Source organism: Saccoglossus kowalevskii, chromosome 2, assembly GCF_978046115.1.
Source record: "Saccoglossus kowalevskii chromosome 2, keSacKowa6.1, whole genome shotgun sequence".
Classification (NCBI taxonomy): Eukaryota; Metazoa; Hemichordata; class Enteropneusta; family Harrimaniidae; genus Saccoglossus; species Saccoglossus kowalevskii.
This window is the reverse complement of record NC_140642.1, coordinates 44,621,920-44,646,777: the sequence shown is the minus strand read 5'-3', so window position 1 is coordinate 44,646,777 and position 24,858 is coordinate 44,621,920. Positions and strand designations below refer to the sequence as shown.

General features: G+C 32.5%; 1 protein-coding gene across 1 annotated transcript; it reads left to right on the top strand.

Moving 5' to 3' along the window:
• The first annotated feature begins 2,624 nt into the window (after positions 1-2,624).
• On the top strand, positions 2,625-21,709 carry LOC146749029 (uncharacterized). The gene is made up of 5 exons (XM_085505842.1): positions 2,625-3,032; positions 18,704-18,849; positions 19,224-19,325; positions 20,019-20,144; positions 21,508-21,709. The coding sequence occupies exons 1-5, from the start codon at positions 2,718-2,720 to the stop codon at positions 21,707-21,709; spliced, it is 891 nt and encodes a 296-aa protein (XP_085361968.1). The 5' UTR covers positions 2,625-2,717.
• The last annotated feature ends 3,149 nt before the right edge of the window (positions 21,710-24,858 follow it).

The window sequence follows — 24,858 nt, the reverse complement described above, 5'->3', positions numbered from 1 at the left end:
TTACACTGTATTTGTTGAATAATACTACACCCTGCCTGCAATGCATTCCATAATTTTTGAACATGGTGACAGTCAACTAAAGATGTTCAATTGTTTCATTATACAATTGGCAGAGTGAACACAAAGGAGAATTTACAAGGCTCCATTCAAATAATTTTGCATTAACAGGTAAGTATCTATGTAAAATTTGAAACTGAAAAGCTCTCATGGCTGAAGCTATAGTTGTCTGAAATAGAAGTGAAAATATCACATTACTCATTTCTGAGGATACACTATACAGTTCTTGAAATCGGCTGACAATGGTTGGAGTCTCAACAATATCTCTGCATAACAATTTATAAATTTGTTTACTTGTAGTTGAATTAATAACTTGCAATAATTCCCTTCACCATAATCGACCTTTGTATGTCTGTTTCTATGAATTATACTTTTCCATTCCCTTGGAATAGCATCTATTATGCCCTGAATTTGGAAAAATTCTACTTGAGAAATACCTTTAGTATTCCAAAAACCCCAATTGTAAAAGTTTCCATTGGTGTCAATTAAATCCCCAATCCTATTAATATTTTTGTTTGCCAATCCCCGGAAATACACTGAATGGTTAGCAATCTTTAAAAATTTATTATTCCAAAGTATCTGGCTATCAATTTGCTGTACAGTTTCAGGAATTATATGAGTATTTTTTGACCAATCTTGTAAAATATTAGTGAGTACATGGCACGAGTAACCTAACAGCAACTAGTCACACTTTACTGTCGCTTTCATTACAAGTAATTTGAATATTCTTGTATATGGCTACAGAGAACAAGAAGAAAGTGAACTGGCGAGTGCATATCTCAGGTGAGCACAGCAGATATTGGCGTCCTTTGCTGTGTCGAACAATGGAACTGAGTTGTTTTGTATGTGGCTCAGACATTAGTAACAGACAACACATTGTTATTGTCTAACTGCCCAGTGGTTTGGGTTGACCTAGAGAAAGGTCGACAAACTTGCATTTCCTACGTGGTTTAATGAGTTTGTTTCCACGTCGTGTAATTATTCACTTGTGTCAGAGCGTGTGCTAACTGTTTGCATGTCTAACGTGTAGTCGAGAACAGGTTGTCACAGAACACACATTGTGGTAAGCAGATTTTATTCTTTACGTGTACGTACTGTGGTTTATGCATGATTTTCGACTCAATTCTTTGATAATCATTTCACATTGTTTCGAGTGTTGTCGTGGTTTCCATAGTAATTGATGTTATCACAGTGACATATTATATGTTTAATGTCTACTGCTTTGTATCGAGATTTGAAATAATCTACTTCACTAAGTGACTGTCTCAGGCTCTGTAAAATATATTTGTTATTGTTTAACTGGAGGCAATATTCGCACTGAAACGTACATGCTATAGTGTACATTTCACCATAGAAGGTACTAACGGAGTTAGTTAGTACCTTCCATGATTTAACCAACACCATATTGTAATCAAATACGTTGTCATGAGCGGATTTAGAGGGGGCCGAGCCCCCTATTTTTAACAACCAACAGGGCTTCGCGCCAACGGCTTGCGAACTTGACCTTCGGTCAACTTATCGCCCCCACCTTTCCAGAATCCTAGATCGCCCCTGGTTGTAGAGCATATAACCAACTTTTTTTACTGTGCATTACCATATTCGATAGCCTACACAGTACAGAAATATATTGCATCTTGATTAAAACAAACAAATCTAAGAGGTCAACTTTGTAATCAATCAGTGCCCCTAGTACAGTGGTGTTTACATATGATACATACTTTAGTATTCAGATGTTTACCATAATACTGTAAACTACTAGTTGCTACTAGTCACATCGCATTTTGTAAAAAAAATCGAAATCATTTATATAATGCCTCGGTGAGATGAACGCAATGACATGCTTTCACGTTGTCAAGCTTAGAAGTACATGTACATTGCCTTGAACACTCCTGAAATCACGTTGTTTGATTTCCGTGTATAATACATGTTGTATTATATAATGTCTATGTGAACACTTGCTGCATTGTATAGACTCCTGATTCGTCCATATCACTCAGTCTGGCTGCATCGAGACCATTGCATTCGCCTTCGCCTTTAATTTCATACACACATTGATAGGCGATGTAAGTGTTTCCATAGGATTACAAGAAACTAACAGTGTTTGCGATTAATCTGTCACGAAATAAGATGCAATACTATGAACGAAAACATGTAATTTGTAATATTGTTGTCACTTTATTGTTGATGCATACATTGTTACTGTATCAACAATCTACCCTAACTAATATTGACAAATTAAAAAAGGCATTTGACGTGAATGAACGTTATATATAAGCTCGCCTGATTCAAATCTAAAAGCGGGAAATATACTTCCTCCATTATGGCATCTCAAAGCATACTTTAGTAATTGACATTATAATAATTTCTTTGCATTATTTATTATTTAAATGTATTTATAACTAATTAAAATTAATTCATTAATTATAATAAAAATTATAATAGTTGTAACAATTATTGTAAATAATTTATTTGTATACTTACATTAAAAATATTCAAAACCTTAGCCCATACCCAACTTAATTTCATTAATTTCTTTTTGCTTTTAGCATGGTATGGTAGAAGAAGAGTTAATCAAGAGCATCATTAATAAACATTTACCTTCCGAAATAGAACGACGTTATTTGTGCAGTAATGCTATAAACCAAGACGCATAAATCTCCATGTCAGAAAAAAACCATATGACACTGGTGGAAAGCCAGAATCAACCAGAGGGAGTAATGACTGAAGATAGCAAAGCTTTGAAAGACGCTGAAACAATTTTAGTTGAGGGCCCACGTGATGATGGTAAGAAAACAAGGGATTCACAGATTGGATTTTGCGGGAATTCGAAGATTGAAGTTTTCAAGGAAGATAAACTTCAAGATGGTTGTAGTAGTGAATACAAAATGCCATTCAAGAGACGTTCATCCATGGAGAATTTTGGAAAGTTTGGATTACTGACGCCAGCATTGGTATTGGTACCATGTATTGATGGAGTAAGTGTAATTCTACCCCCGTCCCTCTATTTTATTTATTTATTAATTAACACATAACATCCCCTGGAGGGGATGAAACTAGTGTAAATACTAGTAGATACTAGTAAAATTAAAATAACTACATGAAAAGTGAAGAAACAAAAAGCATTAAAAATAATGATAAAAATGTGTATACAAGGAATGTGTTACTGGCTTAGTTTATGTAGGTGCTGCTGTTTGTATTAAAACATTTTTGACTCCCATGTGCGAAGCACAAAATGGGAGTCTTTGCAGTTAGTGTGTCTGTATGTGTGTGTGTGTGTGTGTGTGGGGGGGGGGGTGTGTATGTGTGTATGTGTGTCCGACTGTTCCACTGCTATCTCAAGAACCATACATCGGTTTTTGATGAAACTTGGTGCATAGAATGCGCAGATTTGATTAGGTTTTGGTAAACATCCATGCTCGTTAATTACCTAATTTGCATGATAATTAGCTAATTTTTAGCTGTTCTATGACTGTTCCACTGATATCTAAACAACAACTCATTGGATTTTGATGAAACTTGGTACATAGATGCTCTGAACTAATGCTAGGTTTTGATTAGTTTTTGGTAATAATCCGTGGATACTAATTACCTAATTTGCATAATGATTAGTCAATTTTCGTTTTTTCCACTGATATCTCAAGTAGTAATCATCACATTTCAATGAAACTTGGTACATAGATGTCATATGACACTGCACAGACCTGATAGTTTTTATGGTAATATCAGTACATATAATTACCTAATTTGCATAATTAATTAATTTTCAGCTTTTGATATAAGTAGTGAGCATTACGTTTCAATGAAACTTGGTACTTACATACTCAAGGACTATGCAGAGATTGATTGTTTCGGATAAATATTTGTGCATATTAATCACCTAATTTGCATAATTAGTTAATTTTCAGCTTTTCCACGGGTATCTCAATTACTAATCATTGCATTTCAATGAAACTTGGTACATAGATCCTTTAGGACTATGCAGAGACCTGATTAGTTTCAGGGTAAATAATTGTGCATATTAATTACCTAATTTGCATAATTAATTTTCAGCTTTTCTACCGATATCTAAAGTACTAATCATCACATTTCAATGAATCTAGAATTATGCAGAGACCCAATTAGTTTTTGGTAAATATTTGTGCACATTAATCACCTAATTTGCACAATTAACCAATTTTCAACTTTCACACTGATATCCCAGGTACTAATCATCACATATCAATGAATGTTTATACATGGATGCTGTAGGACAATAGACAGACCTGGATAATTGTGGGTTAAAATCTGTACATATTAATTACCCAATTTGCATAATTAACCAATTTTAAGCTTTCACACTGATATCTAAAGTACTAATTTCCATTTTAATGAAACTTAGTACAAAAATGCTCTAGGACAATGTACAAACCTAATTAGTTTGGGGTAAAACTCTGTTCATATTATTTCCCTAATTAGCATAATAATTCATAATTTTTTGGTTCTAATCACATTTCAATTAAACTTGGTACATAGAATTTTTGTTACATTGCGCAGACCTCATTAGTTTTACAATCAAATCTGTTCATGTTAGTTTTCTGATTTGCATAATTAGTTTTCAGCTAAGTAATTTCAAATTATATTTAGTGTGTCTCCAATACTCTCAGCACATGGGAGTTCTTTCTAAGCTTTCTTTGATTTTAAATATTGCGCTAAATGAATTGACATTTTCTCATCACTTAGTAATGATATGAATTTATTTTCATTACTAAATTTGTCAAAATTTGGTATACATTTATTAGCTACAATGTCAATTTTTAATTTCATTGTAATGAGGACAATTTATGACAACATGTTGTTCATTTTTAACATGGTCATTGTCTTTAAAATCCAATCCTGTATGCTGACCTGTTTCACTTTTCAGACAGTGGTTGCCAACGCTGTTCCCTTTAATTTTTTTGAATCTTGAAAATACTGTGAAAATTTGCCCATTTTCCCCTTGAATTGTTTTTCTGCATATAAAATGCATGGAAAGTTTCTCAAAAGACAACATTTCACTGAGAAACTACAATTGAATTCGAGAAAATTGAGTGAAAATAAGGCTTAGAGGAAACACTGGACTTGCCAAGTCTAAATTTTGTTAAGGATTTGCAAAGTTCACTGTTTTTCATAATTGTTAAGTACTTTTCTTGTTCTATTTTAGTTTTAAAAAGTTTGTAGGTTCTTAGTTTATTTTTAGAATTTGATTTTTACTTGTTGTCTTTATTTATTTAATTTTACCACTCAGTTGTAAACTCTTCTTTTAATTTCTCATCAATTGTTTTTAATTTTGATAATGAGATAATATTTGTTTCATTTACTGGTAAAAGATAAGAATGATTTATATTTTTTAATATCAAATCAAGTTTTTTATAAGGTTTGTAACCCGAATTTACAGCGAATGAGGTTGACGTCACCCCAGAAGATCGCACATACCATATTGATCTATTATAAGCACAGAAGTGCACATGCATACTATATTAAAGTGCATCTCAATAAAAGCGCTCATAAATTGTATACTTGATTACAAATTTATAGAAATAACACCTCTGTCATATTTACTACTACTAAGGCTGATACATTTTGCTGATGGTTTGTGAAACCAATGGTGATGTTTAAACCACATTTTTGCTCTCACAGCAATGAATACTATACATACTGATTGAACCGCAACACAAATCTAAAACTAAATACAGAAAATAAAATAAACATAAATAAAATCAGACAAGAACTACCAGGAGCATTGTAAATTGGAAATAAATAATAGCTGACAGCTCGGAGATTCCCACTGAGAGCAATTAGTTCTTCAATAGCTAGTGTAAATGTAGTAATTATAGCATTTAATAAAGGTAATTTATGATGATTATTTTTGTTCTCTTCAAAATATGGTATTTTTATATTTTTACAACATTCCTACAATAATTACTAAATAATCCCCTTTTCAATTTCCATACATCAAATGCTGATTTAATATCATGTGACCATGGTTTTCAATTTAAGAGGTCAATGCACTATGTCCTTGTTAATAGTAATACAAGTAATATACATACACTTAGTTGTTGGGATACCTTCATTGTCAGTGTATTCTGTAAATGCATTTATTTCCCATGGGCTCTAATCTCACTATTTTCACTAAAATCAAATCCATGTAAAAATACAATAGTACTCATTGTTCCACTGGAAAATTTATAAATTTGAAACTCATTGAATATGCTAAATAATAAGTGGAATAAGTTGCTTGTTTCAAACCAGTGTGTTGTCATCATAGACCAACAGACAGTCATTAATCCATATAGCTGTCATATATATATATATATATATATATATATATATATATATATATATGAGTACTATTGTATTTTTACATGGATTTGATTTTAGTGAAAATAGTGAGATTAGAGCCCATGGGAAATAAATGCATTTACAGAATACACTGACAATGAAGGTATCCCAACAACTAAGTGTATGTATATTACTTGTATTACTATTAACAAGGACATATTTTTATATATATAAAGGTGACAAACATGATCCCCAACAAAACTACAGAGGAATATTTGTATCTAGTTGTATTGGTAAACTGTTTTGTAGCATAATAAATTCTCGACTTAATAACTATATTGAAGAGAACAAACTAATCTATAATAACCAAGCTGGTTTTAGAAAGAACCATCGTACTATTGATCATATTTTTGTCTTAAAAACTCTAATTTAAAACAATTATGTATGTTTTGTTGATTTTGCTAAAGCTTTTGATTCAATTTGGAGAATAGGACTTTTTTACAAACTTCTTAAACATAATATCAATGGAAGGGTTTACCGTCTCATTAAAAATATGTACTCCAATACTAAAGCACATATAAAAATATCAAATTTAATTACCCAGAGTTTTGATGTTACAAAAGGGGTGAAACAAGGCTGTGTAATTAGTCCAACATTATTTAATATTTTCATTAATGATTTTAAAGATCACCTTGACAAAACAAACACAGAACCACCAACATTGAATAATTCACCAGTAAATTCATTAGTATATGCAGATGACATGGCTCTCATTTCCACTACATCAGATGGACTTCAACAAGCTTTGAATGAACTTGAACAATATTGCTCAAATTGGCAACTTAAAATAAACATATCTAAAACTGAAATTGTTATTTTCAATAAATCACCACTGCAAAAAAGATACTTTTTTACTATTGGCAACCATTGCATTAAATGTAATAAACAGTATATTTATTTAGGAATTATTTTCAGTTCAAATGGTAATTTCAATGAGGCAACACTATGGGATAATAAAAATATTAAACTTTCTTTACATTTATTTAACGTTTTTATAAAACCCATCCTTCTATATGGATCAGAGGTATGAAGAGAATGTTTCATCAACAACAACAAATGGGACAAAAAAACACGATAGAAAAAAATTCATTTGAAGTTTTGTAAGCATATCTTGCAGATTAACAGGACCTGATGTAATCTAGCAGCAAGAGCAGAATTGGGGCAATATCCTCTTTTACTTGACATCAAAAAACAAATAATAAAATATTGGCTGCATATCGTAGAATTACCAGATGATAATCTAACTAAACAAGCATTCTATGAACAGAAAAAGTCATCTCTATCAAATAGTTGGTTCATTAATCTTAAAACCATATTACAGAAAGCATCATTAAATTTTCTTCTGAAAAGAAAAATCCTCAAAACACAAACAGCAACAATTTGTAAAATTTTACAATCAAATTTACAAAGCAGGTATGTGAACAAGTGGAGAAGTGCTGTATCATATGAAAATTCTAAACTCAGAACATATTCAAAATTTAAAACAAAGTACAATTTGGAGCCTTATTAACTTAATTTGAATGGTGAAAATAGAAAAATGTTTACTAAATTCAGGGTTAGCGATCATAGTTTAGCTATTCAAAAAAGCAGACATTCTATCCCAAAATTTTGTAATAACTGCATTGAAGATGAGATCCATTTCCTTTTAGATTGTCAAAAATATGAACAGCAGAGATCTCAACTGTTAAATAAAATTAAAGTCCCGGCTGACAATAACATTTCATGTTATATATCTATGACTCACAGACTACTGTGAGTTGCAAGTCAAATAGTAGTATAGATATAGCATAGTATATTTTATTTGGCACGAAATAATGCATTGAATTACATTATCAATGGTCAATAAACATACAACAACAAGTAACAAACATCAATAACAAATAAAACAATAAGTAAGCAAAGAAATATCAAATATTACGGTAGTTGTACATGTAATAAGAAACAAAAATAAAATTTAGATATTGTTAGACATTATAATTTGATGAACAAATTTTCCGAGACTGTTAACAATGAAACTATCATATGAGGTAAATAATTTTTTAAGTAAGTTATCCTTGGATAATTCTTGAATTTTTTCATCATAAACTGAAACCATATTTAAAAATTCTAAACGACTATTCTTAATTTCAATATTTTCACAGTCCATAAATGCATGAGTTTCACTGCCAACAGCCCCTAGATCACATAGTGTACAAATTCTTTCTTCTGGAAGTATTCCTTGATATCTCAACTTTTCAATTGGAAGTGAATGAGCTGAAATTCTAAATCTAGTTAAGCTGGTTTGATGTTTTATATTTTTCATAAGATCCAGGTATGGCTCAAATTTGAATGCTAATTTTATTTTGTTGTATGTTCGTAATTTGTTATTTTCTGTTTTTTGTAGACTTTGCAACCATATTTTTTCTACATACAATTGTTTTAGCTTTGTTTTAAAATTTGAAATATCAATCCCAGCTACACTAGTTTCAGTAATTTCAAGCAGTTTATTAATAAATGCTGCCCACGTATTACCGGTACTATTTTTTTCTTGGTTGAAAGCAGAACACACCAATTCATTACATTTATAATTCTTAAGTCTTTTCCAGAATTTCAGCATATGTGTGCAGAGTTCAATAATAATAGAGTAGCATCCCAACTCTGCTCTGACAGCATTATTGCTTGCTTTCTTATGTACACCAAGACCTGCTTACAGAATTTGATGTGAAGCTGTTCAAATTGGGTTTTGTCACTAAACAATTTTTCAATGAATGCTTCATTAGTAATAATACTATTTTGTTTTGTTTTGTACAGTTTAAAAGTGAAAGCACCCCATACTTCTGACCCATACATGATAATTGGTAACACTGTACTTTTAAAAAGATGTATGGCATTTTGGGGGGAAACAGTGTGATTCCCTAAATTTAAAGTTTGTCTAAGTGCACCCAATGCACGCAATGATTTTTTAGCTAAGCAGTCTATCGCTATTGTGAAATTTCCACTGCTTTGAAATGTAATTCCCAGATAAGTATATGAAGGTACTATTTGAATTTCCTGATCACCAAAATAGAAAACATTGTCAAGAGTTCTCCCCCTTTTATTAAAAATAATTATTTTTGTCTTATTAATATTTACATTTAATTTCCACATCTCACAATACGTACTGAGTTTGTCTAGGTTATTTTGAAGCCCTTTGCTTGAATCTGACAACAATACTATGTCATCAGCAAAAAGCAGACTGTTTAAATCTGAGTTCCCTAGACTTAACATGTTTGAATTAACACTATCCGATAAGTCATTAATGAAGACATTGAATAGAAGGGGACTCAAATTACACCCTTGTTTTACTCCACTACTAGATAAAAAGGAATCAAATATGATGTCATATATCTATGACTCACAGACTGCTGTGAGTTGCAAGTCAAATATGATGTCATATATCTAATAATAATAATAATAATCAAGTTTTATTGCATTCTTAGAAATTACAATATTTCTTTTGGTATTAAAAAGCAATAAATATATCCATACACAACACAATTACAATACAATATAAATAGATACGTTAAAGTTTTCTGTACTCCATGGCTTTAAGTAGATAGGTCCCCATACATTTAATTGCCTTGGAGTCCTTGTTGCTCATCAAAAATATAAAATTACTCAATTTATCTCCTGCATTAGTTAATGTAATTTCTGTGAGCAATTCATGTCTAATATATTTGTACCGATCACATTCTAAAAGGAAGTGAACTTCATCTTCTATTTTATTTTGGGAACACAAATTACAAATTCTTTTTTCAATGGGAGTTTTTGGCTGTGTGTGCCTTCCTTTTTCAATAGCCAAGCAATGGTTACTTGTTCGGAAGCGTGACATGCAGACTTGATGTTTTTTCGGAAGACAATTTAAGTATGACTCAAAATTATAAGTGTTTTTGAATTTTGCATATGTTCTTAGTTTTGTGTTTTCTTGATTGACATTCTGTTTCCAAAATGTAATATAGTTTTCTTTTATTTAAAGTCTTATCAATGTTCTTCATATTCAAATCTGTTTTACTAGTTTGAATTCTTGAGTCAATAACTAAATTCTGAACCGATGAACACCATGGTAAATTGAATTTCATTTGTTCATAATATGCTTGTTTTGTAAGACATTTATCTGGAAGCCCTTGTATGCGTAACCAATACTTGATAAGGTTTTTCTTGGTGTCTATTAGTAATGGGAAACAGCCCAACTCTGCCCTACAAGCTAAATTTGCACCAAATTTATTTAGGCCTAGAATATTTCTACAGAATTTCAAATGTAGTTTTTCACTTGTAGTTTTGTCCCATTTGTTTTCATCCAAAACTTCAATTCCCCAAATTTCTGAACCATAAATGAGTACTGGAAGAATACATGTTCTGAACAGATAGATAAATGTTTTACAGTTGCATTCAGATGGAATGTGTCTTAACATTGCATATAAGGCTCTGTTGGCTTTATCTGCCATGTTTTGTCTGGCTTCAGTAAATTTCCCATTGGACTGCATTGTAACACCTAAGTAATTATAGGAGTTAACACAGTTGATATGATTTCCAAGATATAGGAATTTATCATGTGTTTTTAAACCTCTTTTTCTGAAAATAACAATTTTTGTTTTTGTTAAATTGACACTAAGTTTCCAATTAGAACAATAGTCTGATAAATAGTCATCTGCATAGAAGAGTGAGCTAATTTTAGTGTCATTTAGTGAAACATGGTCTATTGAACTATCCTGTAATAAGTCATTAATATAGATGTTAAAAAACATAGGGCTGATTACACAGCCTTGTTTTACTGCCTTAGTTGTCTCAAAAACAGAAGAAGTCTTGTTTCCAAATCGTATGCAGGCCTTTGTATTTATATAAGTACATATATTTAATAATATTATAAATTTTCCCGTCTATACCACTGTTCAGAAGTTTGTAAAATAAACCATTTCTCCAGACAGTATCGAAAGCTTTCTGGAAGTCTATGAAACAAGCGTATAGTCTTTCATTTTGCTTTAGATACTTATGTACAATTGTTTTTGGAGTGAAAATATGATCAGTGATGCGGAAACCTTTTCGAAAGCCAGCATGATTGGAATGTAAAATATTGTTTTTGTCAATAAACTGTTGAATTCTATTATTCATAATAACACAAAATGTCTTACCCACACAACTGGAAATATCTATGACTCACAGACTACTGTGAGTTGCAAATCAAGTATGATGTCATATATCTATGACTCACAGGCTACAGTGATTTGCAAGTCAAATATGATGTCATATATCTGTGACTCACAGGCTACAGTGAGTTGGAAGTCAAATATGATGTCATATATCTATGACTCACAGGCTACAGTGAGTTTATGTCAAATATGATGTCATATATCTATGACTCACAGGCAACAGTGAGTTGCAAGTCAAATATGATGTCATATATCTATGACTCACAGACTACAGTGAGTTGCAAGTCAAATATGATGTCATATATCTGTGACTCACAGGCAACAGTGAGTTGCAATTCAAATATGATGTCATATATCTATGACTCACATGCAACAGTGAGTTGCAATTCAAATATGATGTCATATATCTATGACTCACATGCAACAGTGAGTTGCAAGTCAAATATGATGTCATATATCTATGACTCACAGACTACAGTGAGTTGCAAGTCAAATATGATGTCATATATCTGTGACTCACAGGCAACAGTGAGTTGCAATTCAAATATGATGTCATATATCTATGACTCACATGCAACAGTGAGTTGCAATTCAAATATGTCGTCATATAGTATAGTATAGTATAGTGATTTTTGATATACGGATAAATAAAACGAAATTACATTAATGAAAGTGATTGATAACTTTTACTATAAAAGTTGTCCACCTATGCGGATCTGTTGGTGCAAGGTTTTTATGACCGTATGCCCTTACTGACGTCAACCAAACATTTTATGTGGGAAGTTGGCACCCAAGGCTGACAGGTACTACACCTTGCCCAAGGGTGACCTGGAGGTAGTTGTGGCATATGTAGTATATTTTATTTGACTCAAATTAATGAATTGGAAATACATTAACCATGGTCAATAATCATACACAAAACAACAACAACAACAACAACAACAACACAATAACAAGAAATACAATAAAATGTTAAAACAGATAACACTAAGAACTATTAGGTATTACATTGTAAAATTATGTTAATAAACTTTCCTAGACTATTGGCAATGAAACTGTCTTTTATTCCCATAATATGCACAAACATATCTTCTTTTGGTAATTTTAAAATATTATCATTGTATAATAATAGAGTATTCCAAAAGCAGCTACGTGTCTTTACAATTTCATCCAGTTTGCAGTCAAAAAGAGCATGCATTTCATCACCAACAGACTGATCAGAACACAGTGTGCAAAATCTTTGCTCTGAGGGTATTTTTTGGTATCTTAATTTTTCAATTGGTAATTTATGTGCTGAAATTCTAAATTTGGTTACACTTACTCTGTGATTTAAATTATTAATTTTATTCAGATATGGTTCAAATTCATAATCTGATTTGTATTTATTGTAAATACGTAGTTTATTATGTTCCTTTTTGGATAGAGTTGGCAACCAAATTTTTTCATAGTAAATTCTTTTAAGATTGTTTCTAAAAATGTTAGCATTATGATCTGTTTCATTTAATCGAGTTATTTCAAGTAGTTTGCTAACAAAGTTTGCCCATGAATTACTATTGATTGTACACTCTGACTGATAAGCACAGTGCACTATATTACTGCATTCTTTATTTTTTACTCTTAACCAAAACTTGTACATTTGGGTACAAATTTCAGTAATTAGGGGATAACTACCAAGCTCTGCTCTAACAGCAATATTACTTGCCCTTTTGTGAACACCAAGTAGTTGTTTGCAGAATTTGATGTGGATTGATTCAATTTTTGAGCTATCACTAAATAATTTCTGAATAAATAATTCAGGGGTGATATTAGGTTTAAAATTAAAAGCTGTCCAAATTTCCGAGCCGTATAGTAGAATAGGCATAACAGAACTATGAAATAGTTTAATTGCATTCATTGGTGAGGCAATAATGTTGTTTAATAGCAGAGTTTGTTTTAGGACCCCTAGTGCTCGCTGTGCTTTTTTTATAAGGTTATTAGACTGTAAAATTGCCACTATTCTGAAAGGTGATCTCTAAGTATGTATATGAAGATACTACTTCTATTTGTTTATCACCTAGAAAAAAGATATCATTAATTTTTCTCCCCTTTTTGTTGAAAATAATAACTTTGGTTTTTTTGATGTTGACAGTCAGTTTCCACTTTTTGCAGTAGTCATTAAAGAGATTAAGACTGTCTTGTAGCCCAGAACCTGAATTTGACAGTATGACAATGTCATCCGCAAAGAGTAGACAGTTAAATGACATGTCATGCAGCCTAACAGGTTCAGTTTGTACTAGACTTTCAGATAGGTCATTGATATAGATATTAAACAACAGGGGACTTAAATTGCACCCTTGTTTAACACCACTAGAAGACATGAAGGGTTTACAATAACCTTGGTTAGTCTTGATGGCGTATTTAGTACTACTATACATTGATTTTATCAAGTGGATTATTTTTCCTGTCACTCCTGCATTAGCCAATTTAAAAAGAAGTCCTTCTCTCCAAACACTATCGAAGGCTTTGCGTAAATCCACAAAGCAAACATATAGATATTGTTTGCCCACTTTATTTGTATATTTGTTAATTAATTAACGATTTCAGAATATAGACATTGTCTGTAGTTCGATGATTTTTTCTAAAACCGAATTGAGTATCTTGAAAGAAATTGTTTTTGTCAAAATAATGCTGTATTCTGATATGAATAATTGTATTAAAGATTTTTGAGGTGGCGCTAGAAAGCGCAATTCCTCTGTAGTTATTTACATCCCAAATATGGCCTGATTTATGAATTGGTACTAAATAACTAGTACTCCAGTGTACAGGAAAACATCCACTTGATAAAATATGGTTGAAAAGTTTGCTTATACAAGCTAATAATAGTGGACTATAACATTTGAACATCTCATTGAGAATTGAATCTGGGCCTGATGATTTATTCACTTTTGTTTTCTTGATAGCCTTGATTATTTCAGCGATACTAATTTATATCTATGACTATACTAATTTATGTCATATATCTATGACTCACAGGCTACAGTGAGTTGCAAGTCAAATATGATGTCATATATCTATGACTCACAGGCTACAGTGAGTTGCAAGTCAAATATGATGTCATATATCTATGACTCACATGCTACAGTGAGTTGCAAGTCAAATATGATGTCATATATCTATGACTCACAGGCTACAGTGAGTTGCAAGTCAAATATGATGTCATATATCTATGACTCACAGGCTACAGTGATTTGCAAGTCAAATATGATGTCATATATCTATGACTCACAGGCTACAGTGAGTTGCAAGTCAAATATGGTGTCATATATCTATGACTCACAGGCTACAGTGAGTTGCAAGTCAAATATGATGTCATATACAATTGTATGTAGAAAAAATTTGGTTGCAAAGTCTACAAAAAACAGAAAATAACAAATTACGAACATACAACAAAATAAAATTAGCATTCAAATTTGAGCCATACCTGGAGCTTATGAAAATTATAAAACATAGAACCAGCTTAACTAGGTTTAGAATTTCAGCTCATTCACTTCCAATCGAAAAGTTGAGATATCAAGGAATACTTCCAGAAGAAAGAATTTGTACACTATGTGATCTAGGGGCTGTTGGCAGTGAAACTCATGCATTTATGGACTGTGAAAATATTGAAATTAAGAATAGTCGTTTAGAATTTTTAAATATGGTTTCGGTTCATGATGAAAAAATTCAAGAATTACCCAAGGATAACTTACTTAAAAAATTATTTACCTCAAATGATAGTTTTATTGTTAACAGTCTCGGAAAATTTGTTCATCAAATTATAATGTCTAACAATATCTAAATTTTACTTTTGTTTCTTATTACATGTACTACTACCGTAAAATTTTATATTTCTTTGCTTACTTATTGTTTTATTTGTTATTGATGTTTGTTACTTGTTGTTATATGTTTATTGACCATAGATAATGTAATTAAATGCATTATTTCGTGCCAAATAAAATATAGACTGTAACCATACTGGAATAACAAATGCTCGTACTGAATTTCTGAATGTAGTTATCATTTATAATGAAAGTATCCTTAAACTATCAAAACAACAAATGTTTACAGAAATTTTAAGTTCGAGAGATGGGTTCATTGCCAATAGTGCTAGCAAATTTATTGACAGCATACTGTTTTACTATAAGTAATTTTACTTAGACTTTAGTTATTTATGTATTTTCTTTTGTCTCGTGTGTGTACTTGTGTTTTATTATATTTAATGTCTTTTGACCACAGATAATGTAACAAAATATATTATTTAGTGTCAAATAAAATATACTATACTATACTATACTATACTATACTATACTACTATACTATATCTATGACTCACAGGCTACAGTGAGTTGCAAGTCAAATATGATGTCATATATCTATGACTCACAGGCTACAGTGAGTTGCAAGTCAAATATGATGTCATATATCTATGACTCACAGGCTACAGTGAGTTGCAAGTCAAATATGATGTCATATATCTATGACTCACAGGCTACAGTGAGTTGCAAGTCAAATATGATGTCATATATCTATGACTCACAGACTACTGTGAGTTTATGTCAAATATGATGTCATATATCTATGACTCACAGGCAACAGTGAGTTGCAAGTCAAATATGATGTCATATATCTGTGACTCACAGGCAACAGTGAGTTGCAATTCAAATATGATGTCATATATCTATGACTCACATGCAACAGTGAGTTGCAATTCAAATATGATGCCATATATCTATGACTCACAGGCTACAGTGAGTTGCAATTCAAATATGATGCCATATATCTATGACTCACAGACTACTGTGAGTTGCAAGTCAAATATGATGTCATATATCTATGACTCACAGACTACTGTGAGTTGCAAGTCAAATATGATGTCATATATCTATGACTCACAGGCTACAGTGAGTTGCAAGTCAAATATGATGTCATATATCTATGACTCACAGACTACTGTGAGTTGCAAGTCAAATATGATGTCATATATCTATGACTCACAGACTACTGTGAGTTGCAAGTCAAATATGATGTCATATATCTATGACTCACAGGCTACTGTGAGTTTCAAGTCAAATATGATGTCATATATCTATGACTCACAGGCTACTGTGAGTTTCAAGTCAAATATGATGTTCTATATGTGAGAATACAGAAAGATTTCTATATTATTCTATATTTGTTTGATTTTTATCAAATATTTGAATAATTTTTGGCCAAAATATTACAAAATTATCAGGTGGGTAACACACCCTGTGTACTTGAACGCTTGAATGTCTTATTTCTATGGCACAGGATTTACTGTTGACGTTGTTGAGCGGAGCATATCAAATGAGTGATTGTCCATCGTCTGGAGTATGTAGTATGTTGTTAACTTTTTTGCCTTTTTCTTCAAACCATTAAACCAAATGCTTTCATAATTGCAACATATATTCTTGGGGTATTCCTCTTTGTTCATTTCGTGATGATATCTTCAATTCTCTAATTTTGATGAATATTTTTTTCATTTTTGGTAAAAAGTGATATTTTCGACTTTTTGTTCAAAACCTTAATCTGATTGCTTTGATATTACATATATAGTTACTACATGTGGATCTCTCTCAATTTTGTTCATTTTGTAATGATATTTTTAATTCTCTAATTTTGATGAATATTTTTGTTATTTTTGGTAAAAAGTGATATTTTTGACTTCTTGTTGAAACAGTAAGTCCAATTGCTCTGATAGTCATACTATACATAGTATGGTACCTCAAGTAGATCTCTCTTAGATTTGTTCATTTTCTAATGATATCTTTAGTTCTTTAATTGAAATGTACACTGTTAACAGTGGAGCTATCTCATTCGAGAGGCTGCTTGTTAATATTTTATATGCAAGTATCTTGGATGGCTTTCAGTCTGATTGACTTGATTAATTCCTCAATTTATTATCAATTTATAATCATTTTAGTGATTATTTTTGTTTTCTTGAAAATGCTTGACTGCTTGATTTCATATGCATTATTAAAGATGGAGGTAATATCAGACGACAGGCTGCTTGACATAATACAGCAGAATTGTGTTGCCACAGAGTTTTTAACTGGATACATTTATTTACAAGGAATTGTAACACATGGAGCAAATATTTTAAATTTAGCACAGTTCTGTGTGCTAATACCATTTGTGACTGGTTCTCAGGTCGGATGGTCTCAAAATGGTGTATCTCCATGCAGTGCTTTGTATTTGAACAATTTAGCTACTAGGATTAATATTTTCGTTAATACATGTACTCTTGTTTGTTTGCAATTTAATGTTGTCATTATTTCTGTTGGTGAAATCCATGGTTAGTTGTGAGAACGATTGTACGAATTGGTTAATGTTAGTATGTGTTCGGGTAAACAATGTGAAATTTTAGGCATACAAAAACAACCACAGTGATAAAACGGTGTAAATATATAGTTTTACTTGGTATATGTTTCCGTTTTTTACCCCATAATTTGTACACGTTTAAAACATTAATTGTGAAAAAAAAATTCACAGAAAAACAATATGAATCATCAAATATAGGACATATAGAAAAGTTGTTAAACAAATATTAGAAAAGATGAGATGACTTACCATGACCATAAAAGCAGACTGATGATGAATTTTATGCACTTGATATTATATATTGCCATGGTTTCATGTCAACACATCAGTATTGAAACATTCCATCACAGATGATTCAATGATTTTAAAATGTGCGTGATTACTTTTAATGCACACACTGCTGGGGTATCTGTGTACTCATAAATATTGTGTCATTAACAATAGCAAGTCATTATAATATAATTAGCATGTGTTGGAAACGGCAACTCATAATCATACTTTTTATTTTATGGTCTTGCATTTTATATGAAACGTTTCCATATTTGGTCATTAATTAATTAATGTAATTGTTTATTATGGATTCTCTTGATCTATATCTTATTCTCAGGCTATCTTTAGGATAACATAGAATAGTTATATTCTCTGCACTTTATTAAATGTTATTCATATGGCTTTTCTATTCCGAGATTATTTCATCAGACAGATTAGATTGGGAAAAACAGAGAATTGTATAATATGACAGGTGTCTGCTTTTTGTTTGTTTGCAGTCAGACGCTTTAACGCAGATGTTTCCTGATTTGCAAGGCGAGAACAGAGAATTAAAATTAGCAGCTGCTCATATCGATGATGCAATTAGAGGCCGGGGACGATATGGTAAAGCTAGAGCAATATTCAAACCAAGCAAAGCAAAATTGTAAGCAAGATTGTAAAAATTTAATATTTAAAAAAGAATTACCTACATTATAATTCATTGTATATATACATTGCCAAAATATAATTCATTGACACGGCGCCCTTGTCCCGAGGCGAGTCGAATATGACCGAAACGCCAAGGGAGATGAGGCCTCAATGACGCCTACGCACACGAGTCCCCACAGGTGGCTGCCTCACTCGAGCACCACGCTGTCATTGTCATGATCTTGGTCACTGGCGACCTAGATCATGACATAGGCGGCTAAGACGCTTTCGCACGTGAGGTCATACCCCCCCCCCCCCGACTTTTTCCTCCAATAACTGTCTCTGTGTCTATTCTTGGGCGTTAATGATACAATGTTTGCTTTGTTTCAGTTGTTTTAATATAATAGATACTAACTGGTTCCGAAGAGTTGTTATCCTAGCAATTATAATACATACCAGCTTAATATTTGCTGAGCCTCCCCCTGTAAATGGGTAAGATATAATTGTCCGCAATGCTGGCATATTGTGTTTATCACAGAGGTTGCACAAAAATGTATTATTATTGATTTACTTAAAATTAATATCACTTAATTTATGTTTGCATTTTTTTGGGTATTGTTTGTATTTTAAGAGGGCGCTATAACAAGGGCATATCTTAGTGCATTGAATTATTTTGGTTGAATGTACAAAATGCAAGCATGTGGTGTGTAAATTTTAAAATTGCAATTTGTTATTTGATATAGGTGACATTTATTTCTGTTGTTATTTAGAGAAAACTAAACTTAGTTAGAATGATGAAAATTGAGTAACAACATTATATCCAATAAGTGATTGAGTCGATTGTGTGTATGTAATTCTATTATTGTAATTCTTTATTATTTGTCTACATCATTATTAATATATTACATCAATAAAGTGTTATTTTTTCCCTTTTTTAAACCATTGTATAAATGTTCACATTTCTTGGTATATTATACAAACCTGCTGTGTGGCTGACAATCAATGAAATGGCATGATACTGATATAGTATGTGTGTAAAACGCAATAGTTAAAATGTTTCTCAATAGACTGTAATTAAACATATATACTGGTATTACGTTAGTTTAATTCTATAACATTTATTACAGTTAGTATAGCTTTGCATCAGACAAACTGATGTCTTGTATATGGTTTGTTTTATTGCAGGACCTCGTTGGCAGTTTTTATACTGACAGCATTGTGTTTACTTGTATATATTTTTGATATCATACTGCATATGATGTTTTTAACATGGCCAGTGTTTTGGTCAATACCAGAAAACCGATGGATCAGGTAATAACAGTCAATTAGTCCATAGTGTTGTAACCATAGCACTATGTTGCCCCATATCTCACCACATCAATCAATAATACTGATGTCACATTGCAATACTTAATGATATACCTAAAATTATTTACTTATTTACTACTTACATTATTAGCCCCCGTTTAGACAAAATTATCTGTTAGTACACCTGTGAATTGATGTGTTCATTCGTATATTTAGCAGTATCTCACACATGCTTGGATTGATAAAGTTCAAACATACATAAGACATTTTATCAGACATTATATTATAGCATTATCAATACCAGTGGATTTTATGATATCATTGCAGCAGATTATTCGCGATAATGTATCCCATTATTGAGCATCAAGGCCCTGTCCCATGGATATGAATACAATGTTGATTTCGAAAACGAATAAAAAAGAAACTATTGAAAAAGAAGAAATATTGTTAGATAACAAGTATTTAATACCAAAATCAGCATCAAATAAAACGGTCAATAACCGATAACAGCGGATTTCAATATCGAAATCAGACAATATTTTGAAGGCATCGTCATCTGCTCTCACGCTAACGAGCGTCCGGTCGAAACGTTCCATCTAGATTCTAGATTCCACGACTGATGCTGCTGTCCTGGTGGCCTCCTGATTAGTTCGCCTTATCGTGTTGTTGAAGTGAGGCTAACCGAGGATAATTTATCCAAGTGAAACCAGGCTAATTTTACTGTTTCTTTAAATCTATGTACTAGTAGTTTTCTTTATATTTCTTGTTACGACGGGCCCGTGCGTTATTTGTTATGGTAACCCGTATTTGTGACGTCATGGAAAAGTTTTGGCCTCATGATTGACGCCCATTGAGACGCGCTGCAGTGATTGGTGCATCCCAGGATGTCACCCCACTCCGCGCGCAAAAGAAGAAGGTGCAAAACACAGACAAAATGGCAGAAGCTCAAAGCAGGATTGCTATGAAACCGTGAACACGAACGTGTTTCGGAGAGCATCAAGTTGGCATACATGCAGGTAGCACACCCGTTAGAAGCATTCATTCGATTTCCTGCGGATCCGAAAAATAACCCAGAAGACACCAAGAACGCTTTGCGGATCATATTGCAGCCAAACCTGCGAGGCAGAGGCGACGAGGTACTGAACATGTTTACTGAACAGTTTGGTGTGGCGGTTGCCGAAGATTAAACTTGGAGATCTGAGTGGACTTTTTGTGGGATTGACATTGCCGCATGTTTTCTGTGAGGCACATATTTTGTAACGTTCAGAAACTGTTATTGCTACGGCATCCTTATGAATGAATTATTTGTTTAACACTTACATTTGTATTTATTTTTATTTGATAAGTTAGTTGTTCGTTCCCCCAGGCGGTATAAATGCCTGTATGCTCCTCACCACGCCAAATTAGCTAGCCTGAGATTCGAATACGATTATTTTTATGAAATTGGGAGATTCGCACCGGAGCTCAAATCCGGTTATCCACGTCCTCCATTGTGCGTAAAACGAAATATCTCGCAGTGGACTTGGTGTGAGAAATACCCGAGTTTCACAAGCAAATGCGATAAATGAAATGGGGGGTACAATGTATGTCTACGAGTACAGAGAGATGAATTTGTTCTGTTTTTGTACTACAAAATTTGCGAAACGAGATCGACGAAAGACCGATGTGACTCTTATTTCTTCGGCGTCGACTCCCGGTAAATGTAACAGTCCTGGCACAGTTTGTATAAATAAATGAAAGTATCCGTGTTCTCAGGTGTGTATCTGTTTATTTTATACAGTGAGATTAAAATCACTGTTGGTTCTCCTTCTAGGATGGCTAAAATCCACTAGCATCCACTAGCAGGTCATGTTCGTTCGCCCGCTACGCTACGCTTCAAAGTAACCCCGCCCTCCCGTGTAATTTAAATTAACTATTACACAGAAAGGACAGTTACCAATAATATCTACCTTGATTGTTTGAAAACACTAGTGGGATGGGGTAAAGATGCAACTATGTACATGTACCCCGGGTACGCACCCCTATACGCACAGTCGATCCAGCTGGACCACGGCGGTGATCTAGCGTAGTGTAGTGCAAGCCGCGGTGGACACCGATACGGCGTACCAGTCACGGTGTGACGTTCGCTCGGGCGATTACTGCAATGCTACTCCACACCACACATCAGTCACTCATTCACTCGCAATGTCAATGAGTTCAATACAATAATATTTGATGGATTAAAACTAGTTTCTTTCTTAGTTTGCCTTATGAGATTGTGGAAACAATTCCAGAAAGCCATTTTAAATTATTCAGATTCACGGGCCAGTGACTTTGAAACTATTCTGTTCACTGTAATTTTTTCTCCAAATTTTTCCGCTTTTTAGAGGCAGCAAATCCACTGGTATTGACAACGCTACAAAATAATAACAATAATGAACTCCCCGACAACCCATAATATATTATGCACATGCGCAAGCTATTTTATGCCTAAAAATGCAAAATCAAATTTTTTTCACTATTCCTGAACTGGATCTCAGCCATGTTTTTAATTTGTTTTAAATTTGGAACGTAAACACTAGAGGACCTTTTTTAGCTGCGCTGTCGACTTTGTCGAGCGGAGCTTATCATATGAGTGATTGTCTGTCGTCGTCCGTGTCAATGTTTTACTTTTTCGACTTCTTCTTGAAAACTACAAGCTTGAATGATTTGATACTTGGTGTATATGTACCTTGGGTAGACCTCTCTCAGATTTGTTCATTTCATGATCATATCTTCAATTCTCTAATTTTGGTGAATATTTTTGTAATTTTTGGTAAAAAGTGATATTTTCGACTTCTTGTTAAAAACCACAAGTCCAATTGCTTTGATATTACATGAATAGGTACTACATGTAGATCTCTCTCAGATTTGTTCATTTTGTAATGATATCTTTAGTTCTCTAATTTTGGTGAATATTTTTGGTAAAAAGTGATATTTTCGACTTCTTGTTAAAAACCGCAAGTCCAATTGCTTTGATATTACATATATAGGTACTACTACATGTGGACCTCTCTCAGATTTGTTCATTTTGCAATGATATCTTTAATTCTCTAATTTTGGTGAATATTTTTGTCATTTTTGGTAAAAAGTGATCTTTTCGACTTCTTGTTAAAAACCACAAGTCCAATTGCTTTGATATTACATATATAGGTATTACATGTGGACCACTCTCAAATTTGTTCATTTTGTAATGATATCGCCAGTTCTCTAATTTTGGTGAATATTTATGTCATTTTTGGTAAAAAGTGATATTTTCGACTTCTTGTTAAAAACCACAATTATTTATGGTGAAAAATGATATTTTTGAATCCTTGTTGAAAACAGCAAGTCCCATTGCATTGATACTATGCATATTGTTCATTTTCTAGTGATTTCTTCAGTTCTTTAATTGAAATGTGCATTGCTAACAGCGGAGCTATCTCAGAAGACAGACTGCTTGTTTTCTAATTGAGTTCAAAATGACCAACTTATGATCATTTGTTTTTTAAGGATGCATTTTCAGATCCATAAATGCAACATGCCTTGATGCCTGGACCCATCAAGTTTAAATTTCACATATACACCTTATTTCATATTGGCATTTGTTTCATGATCTGAATCAAGATGGCCAAATGGCAGCCATTTTAATAATAATAATAATAACTTTATTACACAACTTAACTATCTGTGGGTTTAGTAAGGTAAACAAATGAATACAAAAGACACAAATAAAATAAGACACACTAAAACACTAAAATTAAAATACACTGAAATTCAACATAGAAAGAAATACAAATTAGAAAATCTCTGAAAAATTGATTAAACAGCAGCAAGGTTCTCCCAGACCACAGTTACATATTTATCTTTTAGAAAATTGTATTTTTTAAATACCAAAGACAAATAAAAAAAAATATTTTCACAATTCCGGAACCAGATCTCTGTCCCAGATCTACATCTCCAACATACCTTGACTTATCAAGTTTAAACTTCACGCCTACATCAGACATTATATCGGACAAATGCACATGCTTTGTGTCACCATCAAATTTAAAATAGCTCACTGACAGTCATCTAGTTCAATTCCCCGATCGCAGGTAACAGTGCGTGTTATGCTTGTGAAGTGAAACTAATGACTTTATACATCTTGGGGTCTTCCTAGATTTAAATTGTCTTCCGTTCTGCACTTGTGAATCTTGTGTCATTATATACAGCTTATTTTGACATTATCCCGAGTTGCATGTGTATTTGTGTTTGTAAAAGCTTTCTGATGAGGCATGTGTAATTTAAAAGATATATTGATTTAATTGACATAACAAACCATAATTTCCACTACAGACTGTCACAGCCAGCACTGTTCATTGCAGGGTGACGTTATATGGTGACACAGTACAAAAAGTAAAAATTTGTTCCTATATCTATAACGAGCACAGCTAGTGGCATCATATTTATGTACTTTAATATTTAAAATGTTCCCCAATATAGATTATTTTGTGTAGAAGCAGTATTAAAAAGTTCATTTCAGTCGATTATTTTACCGTTAGTTTTGCACCCGTGGATACTTGATACTTCACCCATGAACCAAGATGGTTGTTGAGTATTGTTCAAAGAAAACGACTATTCAAAGTTAATTTTTTAATATTCGTAACTAAAATTTTGAAGAACCGTTGATTTATATCTCAGAAATAAGTGAATCATTTGGTGTGGTCGGATCCTGATA

Coding starts and splice junctions, on each gene's coding strand:
- LOC146749029 (XM_085505842.1), top strand. CDS start 2,718: ATGTCAGAAAAAAACCATATGACACTGGTGGAAAGCCAGAATCAACCA. Junction 3,033..18,703: donor TGGTACCATGTATTGATGGA/GTAAGTGTAATT, acceptor GTTTGTTTGCAG/TCAGACGCTTTAACGCAGAT. Junction 18,850..19,223: donor AAACCAAGCAAAGCAAAATT/GTAAGCAAGATT, acceptor GCTTTGTTTCAG/TTGTTTTAATATAATAGATA.